Here is a 26,303-nt window from a genome sequence, read left to right as displayed (position 1 = left end):
TGTTCTCTTGGTAGAACAAAGGAGAGGCCTTGGTCTTGATGTTCTGGTCTCTTTGTTCAGATGTTTACCTGTCTGTGGGCAAACTCAAAGAGGCTTTGTTCCTGCCTCAGGGGAGCTTTTGTTACATGTGAAGCCACACCCCTATTTCTTCTTCTGGTGTTTTCTTGCATTGGGCATTACTGGTGGTGCTGCCACCTACAGGCTGGCTAGGGTACCTACAATGATTACAGGACAAAGAGTCAGGCAAAAGATTAAACATAGAATATACAGAATACAGAACCCCCAGTGAGCGCGGAGGCAAGGAAAAACTCCCTCAGAGCTGGAGGAGGAGGAAGAAACCTTGGGAGGACCAAGACTCACATTAAAGGGGGGACCATCCTACCACTGGTCAAATGGCTTTTAAATTAATTTTAAAAAGTCTTTCATACATCCACATAGGTTTTATATATTCAGGTGTATAGCAGCTCCACTAATGGCTTATAGAGTAAGATGGATGATGAGCAGCTGATCTGTGGTGGGTGATGGAGAAGAGCTGACTTCAGAAACTTCCAGTCTGGCCAGACAGACGACATGAGAGCCTGAGGGTCCAACATCCCTCGGTATCGGGTCAGACAGGTGGGCAGTCAGTAACTCAGAGGAAGGCAGAGAGATGGAATTAGTTTTGACTGGATTTATGTAAAACAGAGAATATAAAACATTATCAGAGTGTGGCTAATGACTCCGGCAGATCTAAATAAAACAGCCTAACAAAAGGCAGAGCGCCAGAAGGTAACATAGACATGAAGGCTCCCTGAAACACTGGCCTCCACCCACTCCACCGTCCACAAACCTGAGTGACCGTGTGCAGTGGGAGAACAACAGCACCAGCATCTCAGTTTACCACAATTTCCTCTGTCCATGAACCCCTGAATCTGCAGCCTTATCTAAAGGGAAAAACATTAATTACCAAAAGCTAAACTAAACAAGTAAGTTTTCAGTCTAGACTTAAAGATTGAGACTGTGTCTGAGTCCCGAACATATTCGGGGAGATTATTCCAGAGTCTGAGTCCCGAACATATTCGGGGAGATTATTCCAGAGTTGAGGCGCTTTATAAGAGAAAGCTCTTCCTCCTGCAGAGCTCCTCTGAATTTTAGGAACTACTAATAAACCAGCACCCTGAGATCTAAGTAATCGCGGTGGTTCATAACAGGAGATTAGGTCTTGTAAATACTCAGGAGCGAGCCCATGTAGGGCTTTATACGTTAACAGGAGAATTTTATAGTCTATGCGGAATTTGACTGGAAGCCAGTGCAGTGCTGATAGTACTAAATGGGTCGATACCCATTGCCGATACCAATACTATGTGTACGTGCCAGTATCGGTGCCGATACCGATACGTTATCGGTGCAACCCTAACTATAAGCATATGAATACAAGTTAAACACATGCTACTATACCACTGGAAGTAAATGTATCCCTTTTAAGACAAAAAAAAAAAAAATTCTTTCTTAATTTCATTCTGAAATTGACTATTACATTTCACTTCAACCCAAATCCATTTCACACTGTTTTTTTCCCTTTGGGCGACTTTGTGTATTTAACAAATAATAACATAAGATAATCTCAGGCCTATAGGTTTCATGTCGCACATATATTGAGAAAACACAATGAGATTGCAGATCTGCAATATAAAAGCCTTTTATTAAAACACACAGAAGAGTAAATATAGAGGTGAAGCAATACAAAGATAATTGTTGGTACTGGATAAAAACTATTAAGATACTAAATAATTTAGATGTTCTTAGTAAATTTGAAGAATAAAAAACCTTCAGCAACATATAATACTCAATAAGGGAATGATGAGAGTATAAAACTTGACTAATACAATGCAACCAAATAATCACCTATATCCCTCTATAGTAACACATTTTTAATCAGAGAGACTGAATCATAGACAAATGAGAACACCAGCAGAGGGAGTGAATGAGCCTGCAACCTTACTCTCTCTGTGGCTCTGGTGGTGTTTTCCCCTTCTCCTTTCATATGGATGGACCTTAGGTTATAGGTTTGGTCCTAAACATTTAGTTGCAAGCTAAGAATCCTACTTTACTCCTTAAAACTACGACATCTACATTTTAAAGGCTAAGTTATGCTAATCTAACATCTGGTGCAAGCACTGAATGTAAGATGCAAGATGGCGACGCACAGTAGTGCAGCGGCTTCTCACGCTCCTAGCTAACACCCTATTTTGAGCTGTTTTTACGTCAGTTCGGACCCAACTTCCGCTCTTTGGATAACAAGCTTGATCTGCTGCCGCTGAGGATGAGTGTTTCTGATTCACATGTGATGCGAATGACAATAAAATCTCCTTGAATACTTGACAGTGCCCTCATTCGAATGACCTTCCCTTCTCCAGAACTGAACTCTTACCGTAACTACCGAAACTACCCTTTTCTTTTTTTTTCCCCTTTTATAATGGTTGTTTGTGCCCTTATATGTTGTGTTGTTAATGTATGATGTTGTAACGGAGCTACTGTTTTTATGCAAAACAAATTTCAGATCATGGATCTGACAATAAAGTATTATCTAATCTAATCTAAAAACTGAGCTCTGTCTCACAAAGAATGTCCTGAAATATCAAACATACGAGAAAACACAACATGGAATTCAATAAACATGATTGCTGGATAAGATTCATTTTGCTGAACCTGTAAAATCCATTATTAAATTCAGTTCATGTTTGTTTCTGGTGGAACATGTAGGATTAAGGTGTTCTGTCCAAAAGATTTTAATTGCCGTGAGACAAATTTGGGATAGTTTTCTGTCCTGTGTGAATGCGCTGGTGTTTATTGAGATGACTCTGCTGAGTAAAACTGTTCCCACATTCTGAGCAGTAATATGGTCTCACTCCTGTGTGAATGCGCTGGTGATTATTGAGAGTACCCTTTTTAGTAAAACTCTTCCCACAGTCTGAGCAGTGATACGGTTTCTCACCTGTGTGAATGCGCTGGTGTATTTTGAAATGACTCTGTTGATTAAAACTCTTCCCACAGTATAAACAGTGATACGGTTTCTCTCCTGTGTGAATGCGCTGGTGTTTTATGAGAGTACTCTGTTGAGTAAAACACTTCCCACAGCCTGAGCAGTAATACGGTTTCTCTCCTGTGTGAATGCGCTGATGCAGTTTGAGAGTCCCCAGTTGATTAAAACTTGTGCCACAGTCTGAGCAGTGATACGGTTTCTCTCCTGAGTGAATGCGCTGGTGTATTTTGAGATCTCTCTGTTGAGTAAATCTCTTCCCACAGTCTGAGCAGTGATACGGTTTCTCTCCTGTGTGAATGCGCTGGTGTATTTTGAGATGACTCTTTGTAGTAAATCTCTTCCCACAGTCTGAGCAGTGATACGGTTTCTCTCCTGTGTGAATGCGCTGGTGTTTTTTGAGAGTACTCTGTTCAGTAAAACTCTTCCCACAGTCTGAGCAGTGATACGGTTTCTCTCCTGTGTGAATGCGCTGGTGTTTTTTGAGATCACTCTGTTTAGTAAAACTCTTCCCACAGTCTGAGCAGTGATGCGGTTTCTCTCCTGTGTGAATGCGCCGGTGTTTTTTGAGATCACTCTGTTTAGTAAAACTCTTGACAGAGTGCTGATGTTTCTCCATGTCGGGACTTGGCTTCATTTGTCTGTTAAATGCAACAATTTCTGTGTGTTCTGGAGATTCTTCAGGACGGCTTCTGCTTCACCTCTTTCAGCAGTTTAACACTGCTCTTAGTTAAATATCCTGGTTGTTGGTGATGAATTTCAGGGGAATATTTTCATTTCTGAAAAAAAAAAAACAAAGAAAAATGCCATTGAATATTAATATAAAAACAGGTCAATTAACTGAAGAGAACTGTCTAAATCAATCAGTTACACTACACTGACAAAACTACTGGGACATCTTCATATTACCATAAAAGCTTCTGTACTGTACCTGGTGGTCCTCCAGCCACTAGAGGGAGGCCACATTTTGCCATTTGCAATAATCAGGCAGACACCTGCTTAGTGTCTTTATAAGGACTGCCCACAGACAGTCTTGATTCTGTTCCAGTCTCACTAGAAGCTGAGAACTTTCTTAGTTTGAAAGAAAGAAAGACAAATGTCCTTAGGTTTTATTTTAAAGCCTCCTTGGGTGTTCTCCTGGGGCTGCTTTTTGTTTCCCCTTCTTCTGGGGTATTCTTGTGCTTTCTACCTTTTGTTAGTTCTGGATAAAAGACTCAAAGTTGATCTTGAGAAGATACTCGTATTCCCATTTCCCTGAGTATCTTTATTTAAAGGCACACTATGAAGGATTTCCTTGACTGTTGAAGTTTTTAAAGAAGTAAAATTACAGCTTCAGACTCACTGCAGCGCTGCACTGACGTGTAATAGGAGGAATAGCGGTCCTCTCGTGTCTGTGCCGGAGCTCCTCTGAGCTCAAACCAAGCTCTGTAAGTTTGCCTCTTTCGAGAACTGCGACCTGCTTTCCACCCTGCAGTTCTAACCAGGGGCGTCCCTGGCCTGGGCTTCAGGGGCTTTATCCCAGAATCATTTTGCTCAGCTCAGCTGTATTATTAATGATGAGACAGGCCACTGGCCGTGTGTAAATGGAAAATCTCTTAACACTAATCACGTAGCCAGTTCAAGGATGAAGTTACGCCTTTCAGGAGAAACAGCCAATCAGCCTTCTGGTTTTGCGGAGCGCAGGTAGAGAAGCCCCACCCCGCTCTGTCTCGCTGGGGAGGATTTTTAAGTTCCTGCAGTGGGTTGCAGCTCTGATATTAAAACATATCTGGATATACTGCGATTTTTCTAAGAAAAAGGTTACAGAGCTAACCATGTAAACTGTGATGAGATTGTTTCTGATGGTTAAAAAGACTTGTCTCTGAATCAAAACACACAGAACAAACCTACTGTGTGCTTAATAAAATACAGCCTGTGACAGTCAGTTAGACTAGAAGCTGGAAAGAGACGGAAGATGTCTGTGAAAGCCAGAAAGAGAGACTAATCGGCCTAGAGAACGGACAAGAATAAATATAGGAATCTCTTTCACTCGTTGGCGTGAGCTAAGAGACGCAAACCAGCTGAAAACAGACGCCGAGCTGTCCGGCTTCTTTTTGGACAAGTAAGTCTTATTTTGTTGCTCTGGTGTTTCGTCAAGATATTCTAGCTAGCTTCATATTCATAACGTTACTTCATAGAGTCGTAGTCCGGGTTTTGTTGTTTGTGGATATATATGATGGTTATAGTGAGGTAGAATTTACATGAACAGTGGTGTGAAAAAACATCAAACTAATTTAAATATTAGTCAAAGACAAATAATACAGGTAAACACAAAATGCTATTTTTAATGAACGTTTTTATTATTAAGGGAGGAAAGAAAAATCCAAACCTACATGGCCCTGTGTGAAAAAGTGATTACCCCCTAAACCGAATAGCTGGTCGGGCCACCCTTAGCAGCAACAACTGCAACCAAGCATTTGCGATAACTTGAAGTGAGTCTTTTACAGCGTTGTGGAGGAATTTTGGTCCACTCATCTTTGCAGAATTTTTGTAATTCAGCCACATTGGAGAGTTTTCGATGCCACAGCATCTCAACTGGATTCAGGTCAGGACTTTGACTAGGCCACTCCAAAGTCTTCATTTTGTTTTTATACTGCCATTCAGAGGTGGACTTGCTGGTGTGTTCTGGATCATTGTCCTGCTGTTGAACCCAAGTTCGTTTCAGCTTGAGGTAGTGCTGGACGATATGGCCAAAATTTATATCACGATATATTCCTTAAATTTCGGTTGATACAATATAATTTCGATATTGATATAAATACTTAAATAGGCCTCAGAAAACTGCCAAGAAGCCCTGCAATCCCTGCAGCACTATGAATTTAAATTATTATGTAACTGTGTATTTGCACTTTTTGTATGGCTGGCATCAGATACCCTCATTATATGCACATCTATCTATCTATCTATCTATCTATCTATCTATCTATCTATCTATCTATCTATCTATCTATCGGAAATCTGTACCTACTACTGTCTGAAAATTTAATTTAAGCCTTTGAAACCTCCTTTCACAAAAACTTTAATACTTTAGAAATAAAAGTAGTCAAAATAAATCAATGCTCAATATTATTTGCATATAGCAAAATAATAACATGACGTCCCTGTCAAACATAAGACTATATAACTATTACCAATAAAAATAACTTTAAATTACAACAGAGGCCGAGCTTCTTATTCTTGGGGAACAAATTTAACAGATTAAAACAAAAGTGTTTCAACTAGGATATAGAATACAATAAGCCTTTATAAATAAAGCGACAAGATTTTCCCGTCAAATAAACAAACCTACAGGCTTTATCAACTATGAATAACTTAGTTACAACATAAGCTATAAAAGTGCTTCAGTCAGTATAAGAAAAATATTGTATGTAGTGGAGTTGCTTGAAGTGGTGGAACAGATTAGATGTATTAAAGCTCACCTTCCGCGAAAATCCGATTTTTCTTGTTTTTTGTGGAATACAGTAGGTCTCTCCGAGTTGAATGTGTACACCTGCACATTAAACTGTTTTGCAGCCCCCATTGTCTGCAGGAGCTAAGCAAACAAATACCCCCTCCCCCCCTCCGAAAAACTGGTGAATTTTGAATTATCTTTCTGCCTACGTAGGCAGAAACTCACAGACCAGCCCACCTTGGCTCGAGAAACTCCCAGAGGCGGAGCTGAAGCGACGCAACATCACCGCTCATCAGTTAGGAGGTGGGAGGCAGTGAGCGGCAGAGCGGTGGAGGGGCGTCGCAGTGCTCCTAGCCAATCAGAGGAGAGATATTTGCATGCTGTTTGCATGTATGAATATTCATGAGCAAAGCTGGAATCCAGTCATTTTGGACACACCCCTAAAAGTCCATTAAAAAAGAGCTATACAGAGACACCCGAGCACTTTTTTTTTACAAAAACGGCTCACATGTCATTCATTCATACTAGAGACCACAACTAGACATTTTAAAATGAAAGAAAAAACGACGGAAGGTGAGCTTTAACATTACCGCTGCTGGTCGGCTGCACTCTCCGGCACAATTTGCAGCAAAGCGGCAAGGGAGCGGACCCGCGGCCGAGCGAGAGGATCCACAGCCGAGCGAGAGGACCCGCGGCCGAGCGAGCTGACTCGAACCGAGTCTACCTTAGCCTTGGATCCGCTCGTGCCGGCTCCGGCTCACGCCTGTCCGTGATTCTAATACATATCGATATACCACAAAACTGATATCACCGTTATTGAAAGATTTCTTATCGCGATAAATACCGATATCGAATTATTGTCCAGGCCTAGCTTGAGGTCACGAACAGATGGTCGGACATTCGCTTTCAGGATCTTTTGGTAGACAGCAGAATTCATAGTTCCATTTATCACAGCCGGTCTTCCAGACCCTGACGCAGCAAAACAGCTCCAGACCATCACACTACCACCACCATGTTTTACTGTTGGTATAATGATCTTTTTCTGGAATGCAGTGTTACTTTTATGCTAGATGTACTGGGACACACACCTTCCAAAGGGTTCAACTTTTGTCTCATCGGTTCACAGAATGTTTTCCCAAGTCTTGGGGATCATCAAGGTGTGTTTTGGAAAAATTGAGACGAGCTTTAATGTTCTTTTTGCTCAGCAGAGGTTTTCGTCTAGGAACTCTGCCATGTCGGCCATTTTTGCCCAGTTCTTTGGATGTTGTTGTGGGGTCTTTTGTGACCTCTTGAATGAATCGTTGCTGCGCTCTTGCGCTAATTTTGGGCGGCCGGCCACTCCTGGAAAGGTTCACCACTGTTCCGTGTCTTTTGCCATTTGTGAACAATGGCTCTCACTGTGGTTCGCTGGATTCCCAAAGCTTTGGAAATGGCTTTATAACCCTTTCCAGACTTATAGATCTCAGTTAACTTCTTTCTCAATTTTTCCTGAATTTCTTTGGATCTTGTCATGATGTGTATCTTTTAAGGATATTTTGGTGGACTTCACTTTGTCTGGCAGGTTCTATTTAAGTGATGTCTTCATTGAGAACAGGTGTGGCAATAATCAGGCCTGGGTGTGGCTAGAGACAGTGTACTCAGGTTTCAGAAACCACAGTGACGGTATGTTTTAACAAGGAGGCAATCACTTTTTCACACAGGGCCATGTAGGTTTGGATTTTTTTCTCCCTTAATAATAAACACCTTTATTTAAAAATAGCATTTTGTGTTTAACTGTGTTGGGTTTGACTAACATTTAAATTGGTTTGATGTTTTAAAACATGTGCGACAAACATGCAAAAAATCAGGAAAACAGGAAGGAGGCAAACACTTTTTCACACCACTGTATATATATATATATATATATATATATATATATATATATATATATATATATATATATATATACACATATACATATAAGCCATTTTAAATGCATATGGCCTAGAGGGGTGCACTAACGTATGCACTAATATCGGCAGCATTTTGAAATATTGTGAACAATATTATACAATAAAATATCACCCACCCCTAATTATCATGTCAGGGTACTATATATATATATATATATATATATATATATATATATATATACATATATATATATATATACATATATATATATATTTTTTTTTTTTACTGTTTTTAGCAAAAGAAAAATTCACACTGTGCTCATTTCCCCATTACATATCTAATAGAGACAGATTGTATCTGTCCAGTATCATTTATTTTACTTTAATCCTGGATATATGGAGATATTCAGAGTGCATTATTAATATCCTGACATTCTGGATCATTGACTTCTGTTACAAATCTGATAAAATTCTTGTATTATTTAATATCTCAGTTATGGGTGTGCCACATATCATATTGTATGAAATAATACAATTAAATATTATTTTTTTTTGCAGTAGTGTGTTCAAGAAATATATATTTTTATTTCAGTAATGTTAGCTACAGATTATAAAATGCTTGCAACTTTAGCTAGCTAGCTAACAGCTACCAATAAAAAAACTGCTGGTACCTTTAGCTAGCAAGCAAACTTTAGCTACTGATTATAAAACGCTTGCAACTAGCAAACATTAACTATTGGTAATAAAATGCTTGCAGCTAGCGGACATTAGCTACCAGTTATTAAGTGCTTGCAACTTGATCTAGCTAGCTAACATTAGCTACCGGTTATGAAGTGCTTGCAATTTTAACTAGCTAGCTAACATTAGCTACCAATTTAAAAAATGCTGGTTCCTTTAGCTAGTAAGCTAGCATTAGCTACCTGTTATAAAACGCTTGCAACTTTAGCAACATTAGATACTGATTAAAAAAACATTGGTACCTTTAACACGAGCTACTACTTTATTAGCTACTTGCAACTTTAGCTAACATTAGCTACCCGGATAGACAAATCGCTGAGGACATTAGCTTGTTAGCTAAATAACTGGTTTTGAATGAAACATTTTACATCATTTTATTCTAGGATATTTTGGTAGCATCACAAAGCTGAAATCAGGTTTTAATTGTTTGTAATGTCTGTATTACGTGAGTTTTGTTGAAAAAAACAATTTAGCACCGTACTTTATGATAATATTCTGACTCAGAACACATGATTCTTTAATACAACAGAATTATAAAGACAAATATATTTATTTTAGCCATTTACAGCATGATTTATACTAGAAGAATAAATAAAATCAGTGGATTTTAGAGGTTTGACTGTAATATCTGTAATAAAACTAGAGTTGCTGGGTAATACAGTTTTGCGGTTTATCAATATATTCTGTCTATTTGCCTAATATAAAAGATGCTGCCAGTAAATTAAATAATGAATTTTTCATTATGCTTATTTTATTAAACATTGCTTAATATCTCTACAAAAACACTTTTTAATCTGTCTTATACTCGAATTAATAGCAGCATTTTTAACTTTAAACATGTTTTTAACCACTATTTATTCATAAAACACGGAGCTCAGCACCTACCCGCAGCACAGAAACACACAGACCGCTGCTGAGGTACGGTGGCTCAGAAAGACCAAACGTAGCGTAACTGCAGTTCACCACTAAACAGCAGGGGCCGCCAAAACTTCATTTAACAGCATTAAAGTGCCTTATTTTATAAAGGTCATCTAAAACAAAGGTATTTTATTACTCTGTTACACTTACAACAGTAATAAACGCTGTAAAACCTGTCCTGGTTCTGATCCGCTATCAGTCTGAACCCAGAAGTAGATCCATGCTGAGACTGGACCACTGTGTGTTTGGAGACCCTGATTTTATGACGGGTCCAGATCAGATTTAACCCACATTTATCTCAGATTTATCCTCTCCTGTGTCTGTGGGTCAGAGTCAGACTGCTGAGCAGAGCTAGGAGAAGATCCAGTGCTGGTGGTGTAAATGCTGCACATGCTGAAGGTGGTGTAGGAGCGAATGTAGAACAGCGTGTTGGAGAGAGGGAGAGAGGGAGAGAGAGAGAGAGAGAGAGAGAGAGAGAGAGAGACTTCTCCATACCTTCTATAGTTCAGCTGATCCTGCTCTTCCTCCGGTGCTGCAAGAGAACTGCAGACCCCGGAAGCTCAGCCTCATCCGGGTTATGTAGAGCCCCGCCCCCTCCCCCGCTATATCACATTATACCCCATCACCGCTAGAGGGAGCCCGCGAGGGAGTCCTCAATGCATGGAGCTGAATGGAGCTAAACAGCTAAACTCTCATTTAAAACACTGTAGAACTACTTCTCTGGAGTTTTCCTTTAATTTTACTAAGTAGAACAAAGTATTTCACTAAAATAGGAAAGAAAACGTACCTCTATATTTCCATTTTCTAAAACTAATGTTTTTTATTCAGTAGATTTACTAGCATTACTGCTACTGATGCTGGAGTTACACACAGAACATGTTTAATAGGATTAAAACTGCAGTTCATAGGCTTTAATAATCTCTGCAATTATGTGGTTTTGAGGAAATGAGTAAAAGTTTTATTCTATAAAGCATCAAACTTTCTTAAATTATTATTTTGTTAAAAACAATATTTTTTAATTGTTTCATACATTTTAGAATAAAAATGTATACAGTTTTATACATTTCAGACTCTGTCAAGTGACTGAGATTCAGAGCAGATTCTGAAGTGGGCTTTGTCCTCTATAGAGATTCTCTGATTGCTCCTGTACAACTCCAACAAACAGCACTTACTAATTCTATTCTACTACAAAATTCTCATTCTACTACAAAATATTAGCCATTTTAGACAGAACTTTTTGTACACATTAAAGGAAGAAGTTACTGATGTTGAGACTATTTGGGCCAGATTATCAAACAGATTAACACCATTTTATGTTTGGGGTCAATTTGACCCATTCAATGTTAAAGCATTTATGTAAGTAGTTAATCTCATTTTATTTACCTCATATTTGGTGTCTTTTCCTAACTTAATAGAGAAAACTGGCTAACCATATAATTCATGCTATGTTTTTCTTGTGTCTTGTACACATTTTGTATACATCGGTGTTGCTTGCTTGCAATTTGACCCCAGGTTATTTTAGCTTTATAAAACATAAAAATATCAGAATTTTACACACACATGTGTTGAATGATGTAAAGGTTAATATGACATGCAATTTTATAATCTTCAAAAACAATTCAGATTCCTAAAATAACATCGTTATAACTGTATTAGTGCAAGAACCACTAACAATTCACGCGATGGGGGCGGGGAAAACATAATTCTCATGAGAACTTGATATTTCTCATTCTGTGGAGGAATATATTGTTCCTACAAACATATTAATAGTTCACACAACATAGTGGTTATGCAGAGATATAAAATGTTTCACAGCAGCTTCTAAACCAGTTCTCTGTGTGTTCTGTCTCTCTCTCTCTCTCTCTCTCTCTCTCTGTCTCTACTGAAAATGACGTCTAAGAAAAGGTTTTCTCTCAGTGAGGATTTCTCACATCTCTTTCACCATAGAGGGTGAAAGAGAGACATAGAGGAGAATGTGTCTGAGAAAAAGGAGGACTTTAGAGAGGATCCTGATTATAATGAATCCTCATCTGATGAGAATGAGTCCTTTACTGTAGACCCTCTTCTTGTCTCTCAACCAATAGAAAACAGACTACCTTCCAAAAGTAAAAGGTTATTATGGTCTGTCTACCCACTTGAAGAAAATGATAAACTTAGTGCTGTTAATGTAATCAGAATAGTTCCAGGTCTCAGCAGATACGCTGTCAGCCACGTCCAAACATAAAATCAGCATTTGAGTTCTTCAGAACACCATCAATCTAAAAGGATAAACTACTGTAGATGATACGTTTAGAGGGAGGTGTGTGTTTAGAGGGATAGTTAGAAAGACTTGGACTTAATCCCACATGTAAGTCTACATTGTGTTGCTCAGTTTGGAGAGTACAAGTGAAAAGGTGAAGAAAGAACAGGTGTTTGGGCTGCAGACAGATCCAGCACGTCTCTAAACACAGTCCATGTCTCCTCCGTGTCCTATGCTTCAATAACACAGAAACAAGGCAGGACTGATGAGATCTTAATAAACTCAGCAATATGGGATGAATGGAACAAGTAGGATCTTCTTCTTTACAATCCTCCCATGTGACTGAGCTCGTTTGTTTTTTCCTGTGGTCAAATTGGCCCCAAACATAATACTTTTAACTATTCTTGATAACATAAAGTCTTTTTCATTCTAAATGTTGTTTTTTTAAATGGCTATTCAAGTAGGCAACAAACAAATATAGCATGTGACATAAACTTGGCAAAAATGTGACATAACATAAAAATTTTATTAATATATAATATTTTTTTGTAGTTTGAAATTGCTGGGGTGAAATTGACCCCAAACATAAAAGGTGTTAGTAAATTTTAAGGTAACAGGAGGATTAAAACTACCCCAACAAACACCACTTATCAAATGTACTCAAAGGTCAGAACTATTGTTCAAGTAGAAATTGTGACATTTCTTTTCAACACTTTCTTTGAAACAAAGATCCATTAGAACAATAGTCCTGACCTTTGGGTAAAATTTGGTTAGTGTTATTTGTTGGGGTAGTTGGGGTAGTAAGTGACTCAAGCAACCAGGGGTGTTTGTCTTATATTTCTACACAGAACCTGATATAATCTGAACAAAGTATTCCCCAACATCAGTAACATCTTCCTTTAATATGTACAACATTTTGTGTACAAGTTGGCTAATATTTTGTAGTAGAATGAGAATGCTTGCTGGACTTATTTTGGAAAAGTTAAAAAATATATATATCATTCTATGAACAAATAAATTTAAACAAATCCATTTAATTTTACAAGTAATTAGTTTAAAAACTGATATTTGCATATGAAGTTTCAAATGCTTTTACAAGTGTGAAGTACACTTCTATACAGAAATCAGGATGGTCCATTGTGATGTCAGAGAGTGATTTTACAGGGAGGAGCTGTGAATGACTTCAATTTATGGAAAGCTTTCAGAATGCATAAATAGAAAGACTTTAGACATTTTTTTTTTAATTAGATTTTCTATTTAAATCAATTTTCCCCTACTAAAAAGCAAATTAAAGATGATAAAAATGGTTAAAAACTAGTGTTTATTTATTTAGTTTTCACTTAAATGTCCCCTTTGTGGTTAAAGTGCAACCAGAAACAAAAAAAAAAACTATTGTAAACAGTGAGAACAGCCAGTAACTTTTAGAAAGCTTTCAACATATTTTAGGTACTGACACAATGCACTCTCAAACTTAAACAATAAATAAATAAAGCCTCCCTCAAAAAAAACAAATAGAAAAAAATAAAATGGTGACCTTTTTGATAAAACTTACAAAATAGAAAACACAATTTAATATGCTATTAAGCAAAGATTTTTCCCCATTGGGCTTGAATTGCAAAACAAATCTTTTAAATAAGTGCCAGTGTTCTATAAAATGTTCTATAAATGCTTGTTTTACTTTGGATGGTGTGCTGCTGCTGCGTTCATTCGGCTGGGAGAAATACTTTTCTTTTCCCACTCTGCTACACGCTTCTGTTTAAGGTATAGAGATAAATTTGTTGCGCTGCTTCGTTTAGAAGCAATCGGTTTTAAACGCACAGTGAGGATCTGTTTGGTCTATCCACGTCCTACGCGGCAAAACCGAACCAATTCTGGGCACAAGCTCTGCTGTCATGTGTTGTGTTGTGCGGTGTGTGGGGAGCGCGTGCGGGAGGGAGGGGAGAGAGGGCCGGGGCTAAGCCTGTGGTACAGGAGCTCACAGGGGCGCGTCGGTGGTGAAACCGTGCTTAACTGTAAATTCGAATTAATCGATAAAATCGAAGTAAGGTAAATGCAAAGAAAATGTAACCATAATATTTTAAAGTATGTTTTAAAAAAAAAAAAAAACCAGAATCAATGTCAGAATTGGTACTTTAACAACAGCACTGATCTTTCCATAGCAATTAGTAAGTGCTATTTTTTGGAGTTGTACAGGAGCAAGGAGCAATCAGAGAATCTCTATAGAGGAAAAACTCAGTTCAGAATCTGCTCTGAATCTCAGCCTCTCAACAGAGTCTTAAATGTATAAAAGCTTAAAAACACATTTTTATTATAAAAAGTATCAAACATTTAAAAATGTTTAAATGTGTGATATTTTATAGAATAAAATTGCACTAATTTCCTCAAAGCAGCACAACTACAACTATTTTATCACTGCAGAGATAATTATTAAAGCTTTTAAACTGCATTTATAATCCTTTTAAACAAGATCTGTGTGTAACTCCAGCATCAGTCCAGCATATGCTAGGAATGCTAGTACATTTACTGAATAAAAAAACATTTGTAGAAAATGGAAATATAGGGGTATGTTTTCTTTCCTATTTTAGTGAAATACTTTGTTCTACTTTGTAAAATTAAAGAAAAATCCCAGAGAAGTAGTTATACAGTGTTTTAAATGAGAGTTTTAGCTGTTTAGCTCCATTCAGCTCCATGCATTGAGGACTCCCTCGCGGGCTCCCTCTAGCGGTGATGGGGTATAATGTGATATAGCGGGGGAGGGGGCGGGGCTCTACATAACCCGGATGACGCTGAGCTTCCGGGGTCTGTAGCTGGAGCGCCGGAGGAAGAGCAGAATCAGCTGAACAAAAGAAGGTACGAGAATCTCTCTCACTCTCTCTCTATCTCTCTTTTAAAGGTAAGCGAGCGCTGGATGTTAATCTACACAGATTTCTCTCTGAAAACTGTTTATTTGGGTGTAAAGCGCTTCTGTTTATTTACAGTAAGCTTAGATTTACAGGTTTTTCCAGCACTGAGGCAGGAGCATTAGCATTAGCAAAATTAGCTTGTAACATGACAGTGTTGTTACCAATACCACACCTAACAGCTAAAGTTAACTATAAAGGATAGGTTTAACCGTTACAGACAGATTGTTCATATTTAGGCTATATAACAACACATTTAATGTGTTTAAGACATTCAGGCTGCTAAGAGTATTTTATTGTTTGGAAGTGCCAGCTAGTTTAGATTAACTAACTATCTAGATATCATTGGCCAGGTTAGCTAAAGGTGGCTAGAACATTAACTTACCTACAAAATTAAAAGTTTGTGCTGTTCTTCTGTGCTTTACCACAGAAGCTCCGGTGAGTTCAGATAAGTACCAGATAAAGAATATAAATGTTTCTGTTTTGTAAGGAGCTTAAAATGTTAATACGAGAGTTAAAATGTTATTCATTTTAGCCTTCATTCAGCTAAAGCTGAAGGCTAGCAGGCGGAAGCTAGCAGCGATTAGCATTGATGGTTGTAATTATTTTGTGTGTGCTTTTTACTTTCTGGTGGAAAAGTGTATATATGTGTGTGTATGTGTATATATATATATATATATATATATATATATATATATATATATATATATATATATATATATATATATATATATATATATGAAGAGCTCTTTTCCAAAACGCTATATATCCATTTTTATCAATTTGAGTAAAAAAGGGTTTTCTTTAGCGAGAAAGTGGTAGGCTGAAAACCACCGTTTTCTGTTTCAAACTATCAAATACCATACTAAGGTTAAAATAACAAAAAAAAATCAAATCAAGATTTTAATATTTAAAGATTTATTTATTTATTTTTTTTTTTTTTTTCGCAAAACGCAATAAATCCATGCCAAGTTTTTTTTTTCCAAATGTCTTATATATCCTTTGGCATCAATAGAATGATTTTTTACTAATTATGTGCAAAATACAATAATGAATAACATTAAATTGTACATCTGAAAGTAATAGTTTAACCACTGGCCTAAAAACACAAATTTCAAAACATTTCTTTTCGAAAAAGTGCAAAATTTCATTAAAGAACAAGACATTAACACTATAAAATCCCCAAAATCACGTTACATTAATGTGCTGTAGTGTAGTGTAGTGTAGGATAGTGTGTATTGCGTGTGTGTGTGTGTGTGTGTGTGTGTGTGTGTGTGAACTGCAGATGACAGCCGGCATTTCCCCCCATCCTGAATGCCTCACTTTCTTTACCTTTTCACGTACATGAGACTCTTTTGATGGCTTTCTCTTTTTTTTCAATAACTGCTTCACGAACAGGCTCCTCTATACCATCAAAACCGTTTATTTTCACGGACTTTGAGAGTGAAAAACGAAAGTGAAAGTAGGCTACACGGAATACCGGCCGGCTCAACAGGGCGCGTGTTTACATTCTATAGCTCGTGGAATGCTGCCCTGTGATTGGATGAGTGGAGATGTGGCGTTCTGCGGAAAATCAAGACTGGCGTTTATCGCGTTTTGGAAAGAAAGAGAGAAAGCAGGGCAGTATTACACGGCGGATGGGGCGGTTTGATGAAAATTGAATTTTGGCTTTTCAAGAGTGTTGACATAACATTCTGATTCTGGCTCTAACTCATTTTTTTTTAAAATGGCGTTTATCGCGTTTTGGAATCAAACTCTTCATATATATATATATATTTGTATATATACACGATAGTGCTGTATACAATTATTACAGTCTGCAACGGTAGGGGGAGCCTAGTGGAGCTTTAAGGGATTTTGATCTGCATGTACAAAAAAACAAAACAAGTTCAAGAGTGCGTATCAATGTTAGATAATGTGTTAGAAAATAATGAACTGTTATCAAGAACTGTAAAAACTCAGGTTTTCAAACATTGATTTGGATAACTGTCTTTGGTTAATATTTGTGGAAACTTTTATAATTTATTTTAATGTAAATGTTTTGTCTGTGTCCTTGTACTTTTAGCTTTTTGTGCTTCAGGTCAGAACATCTCATTCTGAAATATTGAAAAACTAATAAATTATAATTTTTTTTTACCATTATTGAGAAAACTTAACAAAATAACAAGCAAGTTGTACAGTGTGTCTCTGGCAACCAGCCTACAAGGTCAATATAGTAGAGTGGTAGAAGTATGGAATAATGTATTATAGTGTAAAGTGAGATACTAATGTAGTAGTAAAACATTGTATTCGGTATGTAGAATTGTTTCTGCTACACAAATTCAGCCTGCTGACAGTTATATATAACTATATATTATAATGTCTATGGAGTTAGAATAAAAGTTCTGAAACCTTTATGGTGTCCCAGTTGTTTTGTCCATATAGTGAAACTGATCTAGGTACTTTTGGATAATTGACCTGCTTTTATTTTAATATACAATTAATTCATTTTTGTTTTTTCCAGAAATAAAAATATTCCTGGTTTTCTCCAGAAATTCATCACTACCAACAACCAGGATAATTAACAAAAAGCAATGTTAAACTGCTGAAAGAGGTGAAGCACAAGCTGTCCTGAAGAATCTCCAGAACACGCAGAAATCGTTTGACACATTAAACAGACAAATGAAGCCAAGTCCCGACATGGAGAAACATCAGCACTCTGTCAAGAGTTTTACTAAACAGAGTAATCTCAAAAAACAACAGCGCATTCACACAGGAGAGAAACCGTATTACTGCTCAGACTGTGGCAAGAGTTTTACTACACAGAGTAATCTCAAAAAACACCAGCGCATTCACACAGGAGAGAAACCGTATTACTGCTTAGACTGTGGAAAGAGTTTTACTCAACCGAGTACTCTCAAAATTCACCAGCGCATTCACACAGGAGAGAAACCGTATTACTGCTCAGACTGTGGAAAGAGTTTTACTGAACAGAGTCATCTCAAAATTCACCAGCGCATTCACACAGGAGAGAAACCGTATCACTGCTCAGACTGTGGAAAGAGTTTTACTGAACAGAGTACTCTCAAAATTCACCAGCGCATTCACACAGGAGAGAAACCGTATTACTGCTCAGACTGTGGGAAGAGTTTTAATCAACAGAGTAATCTCAAACTGCATCAGCGCATTCACACAGGAGAGAAACCGTATTACTGCTCAGACTGTGGGAAGAGTTTTACTAAACAGAGTACTCTCAATAATCACCAGCGCATTCACACAGGAGAGAAACCGTATCACTGCTCAGACTGTGGGAAGAGTTTTACTCAGCAGAGTACTCTCAAAAAACACCAGCGCATTCACACAGGAGAGAAACCGTATCACTGCTCAGACTGTGGGAAGAGTTTTACTGAGCAGAGTAATCTCAAAAACCACCAGCGCATTCACACAGGAGAGAAACCGTATTACTGCTCAGACTGTGGGAGGAGTTTTACTCAACAGAGTAAACTCAAAAAACACCAGCGCATTCACACAGGAGAGAAAACTATCCCAAATTTGTTCCACTGCAATAAAAAGTGCTAATCGTAAATCTTTCGGACAGAACACCTTATCCTACACAAATGTTTCACTTTGTCACTTGGGACACGTTCCACCAGAAACAAACATGAACTGAATTTAACAATGGATTTTACAGTTTCAGCAAAATGAATCTTATCCAGCGATGATGTTTATTGAATTCCATGTTGTGTTTTCTTGTATGTTTGATATTGCAGGACATTCTTCGTGAGACAGAGCTCAGTTTTTAGGGTAGTTACGGTAGGAGTTCAGTTCTGAAGAAGGGAAGGTTTTTGAGTTTGAGCAAGGGCACTGCCAGTGCTTGCACCAGATGGTAGATTAGCATAACTTAGTCTTTAAAATTTAGATGCCATAGTTGTTAGGAGTAGATTAGGATTTTGGATAAAACCTTCAGTGCTTATGCTTAGAAGGTTTTGAAAGAATTTAATCACTTTTCTAGCTTATGCATATTTTATTATTTCCATTAATTTCTAGTATCTGTTTTTAGTCTGTGGAAGCCATCCTCAGTTCCCCAAGCTTAGCATAGCTTAGCTTAATGCAATTAACTGCCATATGAAAGGATAAGGGTATAACACCCCCTGAGCCACTCCAGAGAGAGTGTGCTCCCAAAAGTGTGACCCAGAGCCACAGAGAGACGACACTGTGCCGGGTACTGCCGTGTGGAGCATCCAGACCCCGCAGAGAGCCCAACAAAATATTTTCCAGAGGTTAAATAAAACGCCCCAGACGTAGTTCCCATACTGAAATCAACCCCCTCCAGGCCTGTGTAGCACAGTAAGGTAACTAGCTTATTTATTCCCCCTGCTGTTGTTCTTGTTTGTCTATGGTTCAGTCTGATTAAAAATATGTTAGCATAGAGGGATATAGATGGATATTTGGTTGTTGTATTACTCAAGTTTTATACTCTTTTTTTTTTTTTTTTTTTTTTTTTTTTTTTTTCTTATTAGATATATCTTGCTTAAGATTTTTTAATCTCCAAAGTTACTAAGAATATCCAGTTAATTTAGTTAATTGATTGTTTTTATCCAGTACCAACTATTATCTTTGTATTGCTTCACCTCTATATGTACTCATCTGTGTTTCATAAAAAATGCTTTTAGATTGCAAGATCTGCAATCTCAGTGTGTTTTTTCACGATATGGTTGATAACCTTTCTGTGACCTGGAACCTATCCATTCTGAGACTGACTTATGTTATTATTTGGTAAATACTAACTGCCACCCAAAGGAGAAATCCGGTGTGAAATGGACGTTTTTCCACCTCCATTCACCCCCAGGAGTTGTAGTTGTCTGTAAAAGTTTTGTGAGAGCTTTGAAAATGCCCAAACAAATTGGTAGGTTAGGGTTCAGATTGCAAAACGAACTAACGAAACGAAAATTCCAGATGTTGTTGGAAACATCTCTAATATTCTTGCATTTTTAGTGACAATTTTGAAATCTGTCCCCCTAACTTAAGTGTAATGTGTCCTTTTTAATAAACTATCTGTGCATTTTCATAGCTCTCAGTGCCTCAGTTAAAATTTTAGGGCTCTCAGAATTCTACTAATGAAGTGTGGCGCTACTCTGAGCTTGTTAAAGGTTTAAAAATAGCCATTTCTTTGCATGAGTAATGCTATGGTCCATATCATATTGCTAGTTTTGTAAGTCTGCTGGGAACATTGGATAAAAGCACTGTATTTGGAAATACTGGGGAAGAATTGAGGTGGGTTATTCAACTATTCATACTCGTCATGTTTCAATGCAAGTCAGTTTCACAACAGATTTCTCCTTTACCTGAAGTATTTAAATCATCTGAGCTTCACAGTCACCTAAGTTGTGGTGTAAGTGGGTCCTGTTAGTGGTAACACCAATAATAGCTATAATCATTATTATTATTGTGATCATTATCATCATTACTGTATTTGCTGCACAAAGGGATAATTGCATTCATTAGGGCCTGATTAATTCAGGAGAGAGGTTTTTAAAAGTATAGGAAAACCACAATCATTATTGACATGATGAATTACAATTTCCTTGATAGATATGAGGTGATTTTAATTTTGTTAAATCGCAAAAGTGGACAAAAAACATTTTAGTTTGTTTTCTAAGGGATTAAATGTAATAGAATTTATTTGGTGGTAATTTTTAATACAAAATGTTACAACCCTAAACGTTTGAGTTAGTGCGCCGCCATGTTGCCCGTGCAGCACTAGTGACGTCACTAGGTTGGTTGGTTGAAGAGCCCAAGTACATAGCTTTGAGTCACGGTTAAGGAAAATAAATTGTCGTTTATCGAGATTATGGATGAAGACGAAGCTGAACAGGGTTTTGATCTGTTTCCTAGAAACCCAATGGTTTATGCGTTCGAGCCGGTGAGGAGACGAAACAGATTATTGGTACAAACTCCGTTTTATACAGAAGAGCAGCCAGCGGTTCCTGTACAGGTGGAGAGGGTCGGTAACACTAACTTTACCTGGTGCAGATGCGGTCACTGCACTGCCGTGCCGACTGAAACCGAGTGTATTTGCTGTCAGGAGGCTAACGTGGACCATTTGCTCAGAGATCTTCCCTGCAGAACCCTGAGCAGAACTTTTCAGATGCTTGTCTGAGAGCAAGAATTTTTGGAGGTGTCTATTCTCTCTCTATATGAGGTCCATGCAGAAACCCTGCAGCCCGTCAACAGCAGGTATTGCCATCCCATTAACTAGCCTGTTTATATACATTTAAATATTAAGCATGTAAAGTCTAGAGTTCATTAAGACTGGATGAAACGCACATAATTTAAATGGATATTGAAACACCCAGGCACTGTTTTGTTGATAAACAAGTTAAGTTAAAAGTTAAAAGGCTTGCTGGGTAGCTAGCTTTATTTAGCTAGTGTTAGCTAGTTAGCTAGCATTGGCTAGCTACCTTAACAAGGCTAGTGTTAACTATTTAGCTAACTAACTTATCAGGCTAAGTAGCTAATGCGAGCTTTGTTATCTGTTAACTGTCAGGTTATCTAGACTTTTGGTACCTCTCGCTGCTCTGCTAAGTGGGTGCTTCGTTTGGCTCATTCTGTGCGGCTCACAGCTGCTGCTTTTATAGTAACTCCAGTCGGACGGTCTGTACATCCCAGCTGTTCAGAGGGAAAATCAAAAAGGAGGTAAAAAGCCTCAGACTTTAGCTTATTTATCGTGCATTTTTACATTTGCTTGAAAGCAGTTGTATGGAAAAGTTGGTTTAGCCTAATAATAAACCAGTGGTATACATCCTTTCTTACATGTAAAATATCAAACTACAGACCTCTTAATTTCACTAATGATTATACCAAATCTAAAGATATATATTATATAAATATATATTCATAATCTTATGAGTTGCTTGCCAAGATGGCTTACTTCATGTAACGATACTATACGTTTACATGGGCTTTCAGTTACCATTATCTAAAATTACTTTTAATATTATTTTATTAGGAGAAATTCTTAAACAATATGAATTAATAATGTACTGACGTTCATCTGATATCAAATGTGTAAATAATGTTTTCACTAGTATGAAGTGCATTTTGTATATAGAGATCTAAAATATAACACCTGTAACTTAAATTCGGAATAGTACAAATACTAATTTGAGTAATTTTATTTTCTGTAGTAGAAATGGGAATTATTTGAAAGGTATCAATATGTATATCAAAGGTAACATATAGGCTACCTAGTAAAAATTATATTCATGATCCTGGTAATAAGACTAGTTAAAATGTATTTATAGATCTGTAGATCAGCATGTTGTCATCCTTCTTCTTCTTCTTCTTCTTCTTCTTCTTCTTCTTATTATTATTATTATTATTATGAAATGGTTTATAGCTGTGTAAAATGGCTTGGGATATTTGTGAACCCTGATTACTCTCTGACCCTAAATTATAATTATTATTATTATTGTGTTTTTTTTTTTAGATGGAACAAAACTTCAGGAGAGCTTCACTCTACCACAAGGGCTGTTCCATTCATCTTAAATGCATTGCAAAAGTCACCCAGTCCACTGCAGGGTCCTTCAGTTTCAAGGAGAAAGTTTCAGCTGAGTTTGTAACTAAACACCTCTGTGCACTGAGGGATGGGTGGTGTAGTGGATTAAACAGAGGATTCCTGCATCGCTTGGACACACACACACACACACACATACACACACACACATACTACCCCCACTTTATGGTCTATAAGGAACTTCAACCCCCAGAACACTCTAAAAGCCTTGGAGTTATCTTTTTCAAACAGCCTTAAATTTCAAAATGACATTTCCTGACTATTTCTTCACTCAGCCTCGCTCGAGAACCCTAAATGCAAGTCAGGGTAAACATTTTTAAATTCTTTTTTGACATTCCTTCAGACGCTGTCAGTCGTAAATCTGGATTTAGGACCGTTAATGTTTAAACATCTGGAACTGTGCACAATTGTGGTTTTGCCAACAGCACAATCACCAGGACAAGGACGGGACTACGGGACTTAAGAGAGTGTCAAAACTTAATTAATTCCTTGGAAATTGTTAATTCACCAAATATTATACCAATTTAGGGGTTTGTGCCTAGTTATTTCTACAATCACTTAGAAATAAGGTTAATGAAATTAAGAGAAATGTTCTAAGCTTGGAAATTCCATTGACCGTTTGTAAGTGTGTCTCTCTCTCTGTTCACCAACCTCCCCCACCGTCGTAAATTCAGACAGGCAAGGACCAGCCGCTTATCTGAACACTCAGCAGAGAAGAGGAATTTCTCACTGAGAAGATTTTGCTTAAAATACATCTATATTGACTATATAAAAAAGGTGTTTTATAGAATGTTTACTAAATAATGGTATATGTGTCTGGTATATGGTATATGTGTCTGGATGTGTCCTGATTTAAATTTTCCTACACATTCAAGTCTGAATCAACAAGGTTTAACTAGCATTTGATAATTTAGCTTTATTTGGTTATCAGTGGTTTAACCATGTATTTTCTTTTAAGTGATTTAATTGGGTTTAAATAATATCATGACTCTTGATCTCTTTCTGACAGAGTACCATCCATCATTGTATTTCTAAGATTATCTTGAGTATTACAAAACTGTTTGTGGGCAATATATATATATTACATTTATTGTGATTCAATTGTAAGATTGTGTTTCCTGAATTTATCATCACAAACTGATATGCTGAAAAATGTATTTTGATCCACTGTTTAATTGAGTTTTCTTTTGGTTTGATCTATTAGAAAAATGCTGAAGCATGCTGACCATGTGAGCGAGGGGGGGTTTTATGGCCCTTTGTGAATCCCCATCAAAGTTTGAAATTGCTCCTAGACCAATCAAAACACAGACATTTGGGCCACAGGGCCAATCATAGCTCAGGGGCCAAACAGGCCACAGAGACTAATAGTTTAAACTGGGCAGACACAGTTCAGTTTCCAGTTTAGAGTTTCCAGTTCAGAGTTTAGTTCAGTTCAGTTTTGGAGTTCAGTCAGAGCAGTTGGAGTTGTAGAAGTAGGGAGAGAAGATGAGTTGAAGGAAGCAGTAGAAGATGAGTTGTGGAGGAGAGGTTCAGGGAGAAGTTAGAGGAGAGAGGTTAGAGAGGGCCTAGAGATGAAGAAAGGATAGACTGTTAGTTTAGTCATCTTAAGTTAGTTTTCTTAGACTAGTGCATTTAATCTTCAAGTATATTAATATTAGCTATCCTAGTTAAAATATCTAAGGTTATTTTACAATCTACGAAGCCAAGCATTATTCCATCTAAGGTTAGCTAAAGTACAGCTGAAAAAGAGATCCGCCAGATCCAACCCAGAAACCTGCGGTCCGGAGGCCACCAGCAAGCCACCTGAGAGCGAAGGGATTTACCCTGTGGGTTCTAATGGGGCTCCGTGCTGACACAGGAAGTCAAACCATCCTGCAGACAGGCTCACGTGATCCTTTCTCGGGGTGAAGCAGCAGACGACCAACCCAGACGGACGTCACCGAGGCCCACTTCAACACCTCAGAGTAAGGCAGAGCTGGGTTTTAATCTTTCGGCAGATGGTGTTCTGTTGGTCATGGTTTGGGTCGGGTCTTTAATAGAGCGTCTTTAGTATAGATGACTCATTTTGAGTGTCTTGGGTGGAAATAAGAATTGGTTTCGTAGACTCAAAATGCCTTAGACCCTTATTTAGAAATATTCACTTAATAGTTCTATTAATCTTTATTCCTTTCATATCAGCATTATAACGTGTTTGTTCTTTTATTTCTCATTTATTATTCTACACTATGATTTGATATATAATGGCTACATTATGACTTTTTAATGAATTATTTACTCATATCTGTGTGATTTAATAAATACTTTTATTTTACAAAACCTGTCATTTCAGTGTGTTTTTCTGGATAACTTGGTTATGAAAATTTCTGTCACCTGTAGAAACCACACCCTGAGATGTCTTGTGTTATTAATTAATTTGATTAATTAATTAATTTATTAATTAATCTAATTAAATTAATTTAATAACTGGCGCCCAATTAAAAAATATTTCAACATCTCAATTAGCACCAGGTATTAAACCACTGAGCCGCTACATAATTGGCTCGCCAACGTGGGGCAGGATTATATTCTTATTGGTTCTCCGCCGCGAGACCAGAATATATACACATTTCATAACCAGTTCCAGAAAATAGCGCTGTAAGTTGCAGAATAAAGTGTATTTTGTTTTTATTATTAAATGCGTTAGCTGCTGGCTAGCTGGCCTAGCTGCAGTTAACTGCATAAACCCAGCGTGTTAGAAACACACGCACATGTTCTACACGTGTTTTTGTTTACAATTCAGGACTGGCCAGTCCCCCGCTGTGTGTGCGCGTCGCGCGCACGGTCCCCTGTGTGTCTGTATAACGTGTACAGTTGTGTGTGTGGTATGCGAGCGCTCTTGAAAACATTACGCTTATTTGTAAAATAAGCTTGGTTGACACACCGCCGTGTGTGGGTAACCTTAAACCCGGGTGTATATACGTGTATATACGTGTGTACTTACATAAAGTTCGAACTGTTTCCGGTAAAATAGACATATTTTGCCAGTGTTGATCTAAGGCCTTCGCGCAGCCCTGAGTCGCGGATCTCCGGCTCATCGACTCCGCGCTCCAGTTAAAACTGCCGGTTTTTGCGCGAAATCCGTAAAATCCTGCAGTACTGGACACTTCCACGTGCGTAAAAGAGTAGCTAACTTTTACGTAACACCACCCTGAGTGGCAGGAAGTTTATTGTGTGCGTGATTAAACTAACCACGCCAGGATGTAAATCCTCTTTGCTCATCTTGTGAAGTGTGTTGCTGCTGTGTTAAACTTTCGGACAGCCGTGTCCTTCTCCTCTGCTATTCACAGTCGACTGAGTCAGTCAAATCTGCTGACCAGGTCCCAGACCCAAGGGGCGGTCCTTAACGTGGCATCATCAGTGGGCGTGACCACTCCCACCAGTCGGCCTCTGCCACCATCTGGTGGACAGCCTGACTATTTACACTCAAACTCAAAGGGTGTTTTACTACCCCTCACCACTAGGGGGGGTACACTGCCACATCGCCATCTGGTGTTTGATTTGGTTAACTGCATACAGTGCAGAAAGGTGCATTTCATTTGTTTGACCACCAGAGGGAGCCACTTAGCCATATAG

At 37.8% G+C, this 26,303-nt stretch overlaps 5 protein-coding genes across 13 annotated transcripts in view; 3 read left to right on the top strand and 2 right to left on the bottom strand.

Moving 5' to 3' along the window:
- The window catches only part of LOC125801171 (zinc finger protein 239-like), a 139,053-nt gene extending 118,680 nt beyond the window's left edge, over positions 1 to 20,373 (top strand). Inside the window, exons 1-2 of one of the 3 annotated variants that reach the window (XM_049477443.1) lie at positions 15,007 to 15,086; positions 17,640 to 20,373. In XM_049477443.1, coding sequence (XP_049333400.1) covers positions 17,798 to 18,694 — 897 coding nt within the window. In that variant the 5' untranslated portion in view covers positions 15,007 to 15,086; positions 17,640 to 17,797 and the 3' untranslated portion in view covers positions 18,695 to 20,373. Of the gene's footprint in view, positions 1 to 15,006; positions 15,130 to 17,639 lie in introns of those variants that run through there. The other 2 variants (XM_049477444.1, XM_049477445.1) reach the window with 2 other exon arrangements.
- Positions 1 to 26,303, bottom strand: part of LOC111190863 (zinc finger protein ZFP2-like) — a 671,215-nt gene that overhangs the window by 124,025 nt on the left and 520,887 nt on the right. The gene's annotated exons all lie outside the window — the stretch shown is intronic.
- Positions 1 to 26,303, top strand: part of LOC111197417 (NACHT, LRR and PYD domains-containing protein 12-like) — a 396,972-nt gene that overhangs the window by 260,351 nt on the left and 110,318 nt on the right. The gene's annotated exons all lie outside the window — the stretch shown is intronic.
- Positions 1 to 26,303, top strand: part of LOC125801515 (gastrula zinc finger protein XlCGF7.1-like) — a 158,302-nt gene that overhangs the window by 94,213 nt on the left and 37,786 nt on the right. The gene's annotated exons all lie outside the window — the stretch shown is intronic.
- LOC125801419 (zinc finger protein 239-like) lies at positions 1,663 to 10,524 on the bottom strand. 2 transcript variants are annotated; one of them, XM_049478135.1, is made up of 2 exons: positions 10,493 to 10,524; positions 1,663 to 3,798 (listed from the first exon to the last, which is right to left on the bottom strand). In XM_049478135.1, exon 2 carries the CDS (start codon positions 3,654 to 3,656, stop codon positions 2,769 to 2,771), a length of 888 nt encoding a protein of 295 aa, XP_049334092.1. In that variant the 5' UTR covers positions 3,657 to 3,798; positions 10,493 to 10,524; the 3' UTR covers positions 1,663 to 2,768. The 2 variants fall into 2 exon arrangements, with proteins under 2 accessions (XP_049334092.1, XP_049334091.1); XM_049478134.1 differs by lacking the exon at positions 10,493 to 10,524 and adding an exon at positions 9,965 to 10,008.

Source organism: Astyanax mexicanus, chromosome 4, assembly GCF_023375975.1.
Source record: "Astyanax mexicanus isolate ESR-SI-001 chromosome 4, AstMex3_surface, whole genome shotgun sequence".
NCBI classification, from domain to species: Eukaryota; Metazoa; Chordata; class Actinopteri; order Characiformes; family Acestrorhamphidae; genus Astyanax; species Astyanax mexicanus.
Note: the sequence above shows the minus strand (reverse complement) of the source record. Positions and strands in the feature narration are given on the sequence as shown.

Bases quoted from the DNA above. Each gene is read 5' to 3' on its own strand.
- LOC125801419 (XM_049478135.1), bottom strand. From the start codon at position 3,656: ATGAAGCCAAGTCCCGACATGGAGAAACATCAGCACTCTGTCAAGAGT.